Consider the following 10965-nt stretch of genomic DNA (forward strand, 5'->3'; position numbering starts at 1 on the left):
TCTTTTCTCTAAATATTTCTATGCATAGTAGGGAAAAGTTGTTGGTTCTTTTTAATAAATAACCCATATTTGGGACAAAATTAAACTCCAAAAGGAGAAGATATGTATTTCTTGGACATTAACACTGGCCCATTATGCACAACATAAACAGCTTCTGTCTAAACATCAAGTTGACTGCGGTTGCACATTGAGTGGATGTTTTCAGAGAACTATCTACAATGACTCCAAGATATCTAACAGCTAATTTAGACCCCATCATTTTATATGTATACTGTAGTTTCCAATGTGCATTACTTTGCATTTATCAACACTGAATTTCATCTGCCATTTTGTTGCCCAGTCACCCAGTTTTGTGAGATCTCTTTGTAGCTCTTTGCAGTCTGCTTTGGACTTAACTATCCTGCGTGGTTTTGTATCATCTGCAAATTTTGCTACCTCACTGTTTACCCCTTTTTCAAAGTCATTTATGAATATGTTGAATAGTATTGGTCCCAGTGCCGACCCCTGGGGGACACCACTATTTACCTCGCTCCATTCTGAAAACTGACCAATTATTCCTACCCTTTGTTTCCTATACTTTAACCAGTTGCTGATCAATGAGATAACCTTCCCTCTTAACCCATGGCAAATTACTTTACTTAAGAGCCTTTGGTGAGGGACCTTGTCAAAAACTTTCTGAAAATCTAAGTACACTATATCCCTGTTGTCCACATGCTTACTGACCCCCTCAAAGAATTCTAGTAGACTGATGAGGCATGATTTCCCTTTACAAAAACCATGTTGACTCTTCCCCAACAAATTATATTTATCTATGTGTCTGACAGTTCTGTTCTTTACTATAGTTTCAACCAGTTTGCCCAGTAATGAAGTCAGGCTCACTAGCCTGTAATTGCCAGGATTTCTTAGTACAGCTCAAGTAGCTTTTTCCCCCCATCACAAGAGGCAGGTTTAGACTCCTTGAGGTGACTGCAAGCTCTAGTCAGAGAAGAGGTGAAGGCCTTCTAGGCTAGCTATCCCAGCTACTAGAACCTTCCTAAGAAGCTGGGGAGCAGGGCTGACTGAGGATCAAGACAGTAGATCTTCCTGGATAGCCTTTTAAAAATAAAGATTTTAAATACTTCAGAGTATTTAAATTGTGTTGTAAGCCCAGAGCACATCAGACATCTCTGTAATCATTCAAACTCACTCAGAGGACAGTTCTGACAGTTTGCAAGCTATAGCTCAAGAAAGAAGTGTCACTCCTTTACTAGGAGAAAGTGGCTCTCTCCTGTCCTTGCTATTACCCCATGAAGTTACTGTGACACAGGGTAGCAGTTCATGGGTTTACAAGTGATCTGAAGAGTCCAGAGATCTTGATGACTGGCTTTGTTTTTCTAATAAGTGGAAACACGCTTGCATTGGATAAAATCACATGTTAAGGGCTGCAGGTGCTTCTTCATGTAGCACAACATATTTCCCAGGAGACTCCATGACAGTCAGCTTGCAGAAGCCAGAGTTATGTCAGACTACCATGTGTCTTTAGACAAATTGATTACCTTGATATATTCCAGCTAAATCAGCATTTTGTATCCCAAAATTGGATTACAGGCAGCACTGACTTTATGGAGAGGAGGACTAGCCAACATCATCCTGTAGGATTTCTTTTTGGGCTACAGATAATGGCCCATTAAGATCTCCATTTCAGTTCTGCCCAGATTCTAGGCTAAAAAAAAAATCTCACTTGGTCTCTAGTTTGCTTTTACGGTTTGGTTAGTCTCCCATTTTAATGCTCAACTGCAAGCAAGAGTCTTTAATGAAGAAGAAAGAGAAAAGTAAAATCTATGCAAAACAAAGTTCCCCAGTAAATACTGTAACAAACAAGTCACCTGAAAACAGAATATAGAAGAAAAGGTTTTCATAAGATCCCAAGGTACTACCACACTGTGCTAGCAAACAGAAGCTTCACAACTTACCATCCCAAATAAATATACCTTTCTGCTGCTCCAATAGCCACAACAGACAGCACCAGCTCAAACCTATGCACAGTCTTCTTCTTCATTCACTATATTTATATGCACTCCGACTGTCCACTTTGCCACCTATTTAGATTCTTATATTTGAGCAGTTTCTTAACCCTTTATGATATTATAGCACACAGCTATTTCCTTCACCTCACTTTTCCCTTTCTCCACTCACATTAATGCTAAAATTACCATAGTAATTTACTCTCTTGAAGTTCTATATGCCATAACATTTTTACAACAAACCTCTAGTACTATCTTCTTGAAGTATAGCCACAGTCATAATGACTGTGACAGACTTCCAGATACACCCAACACCTTCCCTCATCAACTTACTGAACACTGCTATCTGTCCCTACAGCAGCCTTCCCTGCTGTTTTTCCCAGCATGCCTTTCTGCAGCTGGCCCTTTAAATTTGGCAGCCTCAAGCAGCTGCAGCCCTAAAGAAACCATTTTCTAGTTAGCAGCTGTATATTTTTCTTTTCCGGTTGGTAAGTACCTGTTATGTTCTCCCTCCTCCACATTTTTTATACTACTGAGGAGATGGTATATTCTCTCACTGCATTGCAATGATACCTTATTACTTAATGTATCTATTCCTGATGCATTTGTTGAGCCCTATGTGGTTGCTTTACTGGCAAAAACAGGTGTATACTGATGGTTGGCACTGTGGAGCCAAAAAAAGCTACAAGAAACAAACTTGATTCTATTCTGCCTTGTGTATTATCAACAGAGGTATGCGGTAAATGCACAATCTGTATTACAGAGGATGATGTATAGGGCATGACACAGCTGAATTTTCAGATCCCAAGGCAAGCTTTGTAAGGCTGGCATTTAGAAAAGTGAACATACGAACTGAGTAAATCTGATTTGGAAGTTAATGACAATGGATGAATAGGAAGTCTAGATTAACACGTGTCCCTTCTAGCCATAAACTCTATGACTATATCCCTCCTCCATGTTATTTTCACAGTCTTGGCACTTTGAGGGCCTGATCCAATTCCCAGTGAAGCCAATGAGATTCCTTTACTTCCATGGGAGTTGGATTAGGCCTTGATGGGAGATTTACAGTTCTCTGCCCTGCACTACGGTACAGGGGATAAAGATACTAGGTGGATCTGAGGGTGCTTGTATTTCTACTTAGCAGTGAGGTGAGTGAAGCATAATAATGTATGTGCACTCCACTGTCATGTAGGGGTGAGGTGGGCACAGCTTAATTGTGCTACACCGCCCCAGGGCACAGACTGGGTGAGAGGGGGGCACTCTAAGTGTGCAACATGGCTTGGGGCACAAGCTGAGTGTGCAATGCCACCTCCTGGGGGTGAGAGGGGCTCAGCCCTAGGCGCTAGGCCGCCCTCCCCTCTACGGGCCGGGCGGAAAGGAGCGCTGTGCACCGAGGGGCCTGTCGCCTCCTGGTGGCGAGCTGGGGAGGTGCCGTTGCTGTTAACAACCCGCGGCCCATGCTCGCCCCAGAAGTCAGGGTTCGCGGGGGCCGCTCTCCTCCGGCAGCCGGGGCGCGGGCCGTACCTGCTGCCTGGGACGGGCGAGCCCTGGGTCGGGCTCGGGCCGAGCTCTCCGCGTTGCGGGAAAGAGGGGGCGGTGCAGCCGGCCGCAGCGGCGCACTTCCCCCGCGGATCTTCGGCCCGCTGAGCGCGGGCAGGCTGGGCCCATCCGCCCCTACCCCTGCCCCGGGACACCCGGCCCGCCACCCTCTCTGCTGCCGCGCGGCGAGCCGCAGAGGGGGGCTAGGCAGGGGGAAGGCGCACTGACGGCAGCGGTGTCAAGTACGGAGCGCCGGGTTACGTGCCGACGCCGGGCTGCCACGACTCGCCGTCTGCGGGGAGAGCCGAGCCGAGCGCCGGGGCTGTGCGTGCGCTGCGAGCGGCGGGCTCTGGCCGGGCCTGCTCTGCTGCTCCGCCGCAGCCAGCCGCCTTCCTGCCCCCGGCAGCTCCCGCGCGGCGCAGGTGCGCTCACCTGCCGCCGGGGCCACCGCGCCGCAGCCCAGCGTCCCCTACACCCGCTCCATGTGAACTTCGAGCCCCGGTAAGCCTGCGCCCGCTCCCGGCCCGCCGCCCGGGGATCTCCGCTGCTTCCCGGGGCCGCTGTAGTAGTAATCTCTGGATCGGGTCTGACTTTGGCTGATGCTGATTTGTTCGGCCCCCTCCACCAGCGAAGTAGACACGAGTGACGGGGGGTGAATCGCAGATGGCACTTAATGAATCAGACCTATTGAAAATAGTGATTATTAATAATAGACTAGAACATCAACAAGGCCAGTGGGCAAATGGCCTGAAAATAAAATGAGCCCATCACCCTGACATGTTGAATGTCTGCGGGTATAAAAGTGTGTAAAGCCCACACAGCTGTGGGTTTCCCCTTCTTCCCCCCATCTATATCTTGCGAGGTAAATAAAGGACATTAATTTGTTTTTCTTTAATCAGTTGCATGGCAGTCGGATGGTTCAGGATCTTATTGAAGGCAAGCCTTTTAGCAGCATCGGGCCCTGCATTTTCTTCCTCTTTCCCCCCTTTATTGGGATTTGGGTGGGGTCTTTTTTGTTTGTTGTGGGGTCGTCATGTTTTAGGTGGGATTCTCCTTAGTCTCAGGAGTTTGGCTTTTAGAAATCAACTGGTTCCCCACTTCTAGGGCTTCACTCTCAGAATTTTAAATATCGAACTCAGTTCTCTCCCCCAGGCCGCCAGGAGGACGGAAGTGCCTGGTTTTGTGGGGTTCTGATAGTCTCAAATATCCAAGGGTGCAGATCCTTGTGTGGGTTCGCTGGGCCTGTATTTTATTTTATAGTAGCCTATGGTGGCCGTGGTTACTTCTCCTTATGGCTTCTTATCTTTCTTTTTATTCTTACAAACTGGGTCATTTTCAGCTCGCTCTAGAGTGCATAGCAATTGATGTACTGATTTCGGGTATGAAAAAGAGTTGCTGATGATTCTAAAGTTCACCAGGGATCAGCAAATCCTTTTAAACAACTGTAAAATCTGAAGAAGAGCATGGAGAATATAGCTGGGTGTATATCTGTCTTGTGAAAGATTCTGGTTCTACTCCATTCAGTGTACACCAGGGTTATGCTAAGAAGCAGGATTTTACTCTATTGTCTCTCAGTTTTGCTGGGTTATTGTTTTAAAGAATAAAACAAATTACTTAAGTACTATTTTCTGAGGTTCAGTTGTTCTGTATTAAAGTTTATTAAAGATTTCGCCTGTCCCATTCAGTGTACACTAGGGTAGAGCAGATATGAATTGAATCCATTTGTCTCAGTTTTTTAAATCTAATTTACTATAATATATCTGTTCTCAGTCTGGGATTCTAGTGTTGTATGTTTTTATCAAAATGTATGAATTAGTATTAAAGCAATTACATAAAAATATTGTTAAATTGTAGCTTGCTCATTCTTTCACAGTTTTTACTCTTTGCGATTTTTAAATGTTACAAACAATGTAAATGTTAAATGGTAAAATAGCTACAAGATTAATTATTAGTAAAAGCATGTTTCATATTGAAGTAATACACATTAAAAGCTAGAGTGCTTCTGAATTTGAATAAGATGGATGTGAAATAATTATTTCGTCACTGTATTCCCTCACAAAGGGACTGGTGGAAACTAGAGATAATGGAAACATTCTGGCTTTAAGCTTTCTTGAATATTCTGTAGATGTTTCAGAGTAGCAGCTGTTGGTTTGATGCACTTATGTTAAATTGTCTTTTTGACTTCAGAACTTCCATCATTTTCACATTCAGAGAGAATTAGAGTGTAAAGTTTTGCGATCTGTGCTTTCAGTGAAACTTGTTCAGTTTCTCAGAAAACAAACAGCCTTTAAAATGAGTTCACCTGATCCATTCATGCATCTTCTTAACAGCAACTGTCTTGCAAGTTAATTTTAATCAGGCTGATTATACGAAATATATTGATAAAAACAAAATATTAAATATTTTCCCACACGTTAATACATTTTAACGAAAACGCGTGTATTGAGCTTTTTTTAAAATTTGGTGTTAGTTTGTTACTTGGACACATTTTCAATTATTTTTCGTTTTCCCTTCATTTTCTCTTCTCTATTAATTATTGCTTACATCTAAGAATTTGTTTGGAACATACATAATTAGTTGTTGAACTCCCTACATTTGATTTGCTGATAAGTTGAGTCTCACAGCTGTCGTATAAATAGGATATTTTGTACTTAAATTTTATAAATTTCGATTCGAATCTTTAACAATGCCTGCTGTATCTTTCTGAAGTTTAAATAAAAACTTTTTTTCGTTGCAAAAACTCGATCAGCAGTCATGAAAACGGTCATTCTTTATAAATTGTCACGGTCGGAAACCTAAGGGCAAAACAGCAAACTTTAAAAATGTCACATTGGAATTAAAATGAATCCGTTCAGTTTCTGTAGTTTGGATTCTGGTGAACTAACTTCCAGCTAGTTTAGCGGGTTTAGATCGCTTTGTGATATTCCTGGTGAGATTAGTTTTAAAAGCACAAAAGATAGAAATAAAAATGGTTTAAAAAGTTCAAATTATGTTTCTTCTGGTTGTTTAGACAGGCAGATGGATGTTTTCAGTTTGTAATTCGAAGGCGCATTTAAATGTCTTGTTTAAAACCCATGATGATAAATCTGGTTTCTAGAAGCTGGTTTAGATGTATAATTTAAGACAATTGTTCGATACAATCTTGCTTTTCCAACAGATCTAAAAACTAAAATTTTCGTTTCAAATTAGTCAAACACTTTAAATTGACCTGGTGCTGCGAGTATCCCTTTTTCCAGGCTGTTCCCCGCAGCTGACAAGCCGTAAGTACTGGTGTCAAACTGCTTTTCGGATGTTTCTCCTCTAATTCGGTGTGTTTAGAGGACAGTACAAGGGGGAAGGCATAATTGAAACCTTGCTTTTAAAATCTGTCTCTGTAGCAGTGGATTTACCATACCTGGGGGGTGGAGGGGAGAGAACGTAACAATGGTACATTTCCTTCACTGACGAAGGGGAATAGTAAAGAGAAGCTCAAATTCCCGGTGTAGGTAGCGGGGTGGGCTGCAGATGCTGCACACACAGTGAGAGGGCACTGGGTGGCTATTAAGGATTCCTTTGCTAGGTTAGATCACTTACCACCGAGGAAAACATCTTCTTTATTAACTGTGCATTGCTCTTTTATCCCCTTTACCGAGCATAAATATTTGGGTTCGGTTTTACCCTTTAAAGAGCAAATATTTTTCAAGTCCTCTGTTAGAATGATGGGACGTGGCAAGCGATCCCGATCCTTGGTTTTCTCTTCTAATGCTTTCCCTTAGCAAGTGAAGTCGCTGTAGAATTGGAGGACATCGAGGGGCGTGTGAATGCCCCGCTAGAAGGGGCGTGCAGGGCGTTCCTTAGGAAGCCGACCGGCTCTAGACATCCCCTGGAGCTTCCCCTCCTTCCGCAGACCTCTCGCCGCCTTGGGAAGAAGCTGGGGAGAGGTTTTAGAAAGCAGGGTTTGGTCTGGGTCAGGGCGGCTTGTGAATGCCAAGTCCTGGGGAGCTGGATTTTGGGGTTGGATCTGTCAGACAGCTCAGGGGTCACATCGACTAATGCCCCTCCTCCCCGGTGCCAGCGCCACTCCGGTTTGACTTTTTCTCCTGCCTCCTTAGCCCCAGTCGCCACCCCTGCCAGTGCCAAAACAAATGCCACCCTCAGTACGTTTCCTATTGCCCCTAGACTCGGAATTTGGCTTCGGGTAGCCGGGCTAAGACGGCGGGTCAGGAGAGCCTGTTCCTTCTGGGGGTGGGTGCTCTGGGAGCTACAGCAAGGGAAGGGGAGCCCCGATCGGCTTGGGAGTAGCAGCCAGACTGCCTGCTCTGCCAAGGGGCTCTGGGCAGGAGAAGGATGGGCCCTGGCGATGAGGCACTGGACCCAAGGGGAAGAGGGTGGGAGTGGGGGGAGGATGAACCACTGAAGCAGGGGCAGCGGGTGCTGGCGGGCGGCGATCAAGGGCAGAGCAATGGGGTAAGGAGCTTTCCCTGCGCAGTCCCCTCGGCGTGGGGCGGCCGCTCTAGCCCGCTCGAGGGCAGTGCCCGGCTCTGGGGAGTGGGGGCTCTGGAGAAGGCGCAGTGAGCCGGGCTTTTGCCGCTACCGCGCCAGTTCCACGCAGCTGCCTTGGGTCTGCGCCCTGTTGGGGACCCCGCTCGCCCTCACTGCAGCCATACCCAGGCCAGCTGGTGCTGTTTGGTCCCTCGGGTCCCAGCGGGGAGGTCCCCCGATGCCTGGCCAGCCGTGCGAGGGGCGCGTGGGTCGGGAGTGACATCTGGCCGGACAGGTAAAGTCCCTACGTCCGGGCACCCCGTTCCCTTGCCCGGCTGAGGGCGGTGGGAGGGCAGGGCTGCTGGGTACACCCAGCGCTTGGCAATGCAATTGGAGCTTGGCTAAAATCGGCTAAGGCCATGACTGAGGCTATGAGTGACAGGGGCTGCATCTCTGAGCTCCCCGAGCTCTGCTCCCAGGCCAGGGGAATCTTCCCTTCCCCCCCCGCTCGGGCCCCCTCACGCCCCAGGCCAAGGACAGTTTCATCCGCTTTCCCGTCCTCCCCCTGGTCTCCTAACCCCGCTGTCCAGGAAACCTCTTTCCAGGTCGCCCTGCACAGAACACGGTGCCTGCTGCGTCCTCGGCCCCTTTGCAGGGGAGCTTCGGGGTGACCTGCTCGCTCTTTTCTCTTTCAAGGGGAGCGCTCCCCAGCCCCCCCCCCCCAGCTGAGCCTCCAGGGGGTGTTTCCAGCCTCTTGATTCCTCAGAGCGGAGTCAGCCCTAGCCAGCCTAACCAAAAGCTGCCTTTCTCTGGAAATGCCGGGCATATTTACGCGATGATTTTTCTCCCCTCCTTTGGGACCCTCCCTTTTGATTTCTCATCTGTGGCGGAACGGGGCCTGACACTGAGTCACTTCCCTCTCAAACCCCGAATAACTGCCGCTTCCAGAAGGGGGTGTCTATTCAGACCTGCCCCAGGAACTCGGTCCCTAATCTGAAAGGAGATGAAGCTCCCAGTCGGATTCCTGTCCCTGGATCCCTGCAGCCGGGGGGAGAAGGGGCTGCGGGAACAGTCATTTTTTTATAATTCAACTCAATATGTATTTAACCCACTCCAAACAAGGGTTAGAAATGAGTTAATAGAAACCGCAGCTCCAGCCCCGTTCTGATTTGGGCTACTGTGCGGTTGTGGATGTGGGTGTCGGCTTTTGCAGGGGGTTAGCATGTGGTATTTAGTGTTTTGGGTGGGGGGGAGGGAGTTTTGCAATGAATGGAAAAACTGGATCATCTCAAAAGGTCACAGCAGATCTAATTTGCAGGGAGAATTTAGCAAGGTCTTTTCACTCTGGGCGAATGCGTTTGGTTTCATCACCAGAGTAATGTACCTTCAGAAAACACAGGGACAGTTATTTTGGTTCATGATGTTATCCAAGGGATCCACAGGGCCAGCTATGGTGCATTTTCTCACCATGATCATCATGCCAGGGCTTGAATACTGTGTTGAGACACTGTGCTCTCCCCGTCATGCCAGGAATAGCCCAGCTTCTCCTGTTACCTTCAGATATGTTTGCTCAGGTAACTGTCCTCCTGGTCGTTCATTGCATTTAGCAGGGCTCTGCCAACGAGTGGCATTGCTGTTATTTTAAAGGCAGCTTTTAAAGCCTGAGGACGAGGCGGCTTGCAATGATTTATGTGGAGTTATTTTTAAAGGCAGCTTTTAAAAACTAGAGGACGAGGTGGCTTGCGGGGATTGATCTGCAGTCCCTGCCCCTTCGTTCACTTGCGCCAAAGCTCGGGGGGCGAGCTGGCCACGATCCTGCTGTGTTTTGGAGCGGGGTGGGGGGAGACTTTGAGCTGTGTTCCCTTCCTCGGAGAAGGGGCCCGTGCTGCTGTAGCTGCGTGCCCCGGGGGAGCAGGCTGGGGCTCGTGTGCACGCTTCAGGAGGGGGGCCGGCTGGCGGTGCAGCGGAGCCCTATGCGCGCGGGGGGCGGGGCCGGGGGCAGCGCGCCGGGGGTGGGGGGGCGGTCTGTCTGTCCGTCCGGCGCGGCGCTGCCGCCTGTACAGTAGGGCGCCCCGTACTGTACGCCTCTCTCTGCCGTGTTACCCGCTCTCTCCTCTCTCTCCCGCAGATCTCGCGAGAGCGGCCGGCTGGTGGCTGTGGGGGTTGCAGCAGCGGCGGCGGCGGCGGGCGGAGCAGGGAAGCGGCAGGCGGAGGCGGCAGCGGACGGGCGGCCGGGCGCAGGGCGGGCAGCATCATGGCGGACAGAGACAGTGGCAGCGAGCAGGGCGGCGGCGGCGGGGGCGCGCCGGGCGCCGGGGGGTCGGGCTCCGGCGGCGGGGGGCCGGGGGGCGGCCTGCAGCACGAGACCCAGGAGCTGGCCTCCAAGCGGGTGGACATCCAGAACAAGCGCTTCTACCTGGACGTGAAGCAGAACGCCAAGGGCCGCTTCCTCAAGATCGCCGAGGTGGGCGCGGGCGGCAACAAGAGCCGCCTCACGCTCTCCATGTCGGTGGCCGTGGAGTTCCGCGACTACCTGGGCGACTTCATCGAGCACTACGCGCAGCTGGGCCCCAGCCAGCCGCCCGAGCTGGCGCAGGCCGCCGACGAGCCGCGCCGGGCGCTGAAGAGCGAGTTTCTGGTGCGGGAGAACCGCAAGTACTACATGGATCTGAAGGAGAACCAGCGCGGCCGCTTCCTCCGCATCCGCCAGACCGTCAACCGGGGGCCCGGCCTGGGCTCCACGCAGGGCCAGACCATCGCGCTGCCGGCGCAGGGGCTCATCGAGTTCCGCGACGCCCTGGCCAAGCTCATCGACGACTACGGCGTGGAGGAGGAGCCGGCCGAGCTGCCCGAGGGCACCTCCTTGACTGTAGACAACAAGCGCTTCTTCTTCGACGTGGGCTCCAACAAGTACGGCGTGTTCATGCGGGTGAGCGAGGTGAAGCCCACCTACCGCAACTCC

General features: G+C 49.6%; 2 protein-coding genes across 9 annotated transcripts in view; one reads left to right on the forward strand and one right to left on the reverse strand.

Moving 5' to 3' along the window:
- The window catches only part of NRG2 (neuregulin 2), a 331862-nt gene extending 327758 nt beyond the window's left edge, over positions 1-4104 (reverse strand). The window contains exon 1 of one of the 7 annotated variants that reach the window (XR_004646760.1): positions 3528-3696. The gene's annotated coding sequence lies outside the window, so the exon portion shown is untranslated. Of the gene's footprint in view, positions 1-3527; positions 3719-3974 lie in introns of those variants that run through there. The other 6 variants (XR_004646758.1, XR_004646757.1, XR_004646759.1 and 3 more) reach the window with 6 other exon arrangements.
- The window catches only part of PURA (purine rich element binding protein A), a 9115-nt gene continuing 1132 nt past the window's right edge, over positions 2983-10965 (forward strand). The window contains exons 1-2 of one of the 2 annotated variants that reach the window (XM_034778374.1): positions 2983-3151; positions 10132-10965. The exon at positions 10132-10965 is cut by the window's right edge and continues 1132 nt beyond it. In XM_034778374.1, coding sequence (XP_034634265.1) covers positions 10258-10965 — 708 coding nt within the window. In that variant the 5' untranslated portion in view covers positions 2983-3151; positions 10132-10257. Of the gene's footprint in view, positions 3152-3722; positions 4044-10131 lie in introns of those variants that run through there. The other variant, XM_034778373.1, reaches the window with a different exon arrangement.

Source organism: Trachemys scripta, chromosome 8 (genome assembly GCF_013100865.1).
Source record: "Trachemys scripta elegans isolate TJP31775 chromosome 8, CAS_Tse_1.0, whole genome shotgun sequence".
NCBI lineage: Eukaryota > Metazoa > Chordata > Testudines > Emydidae > Trachemys > Trachemys scripta.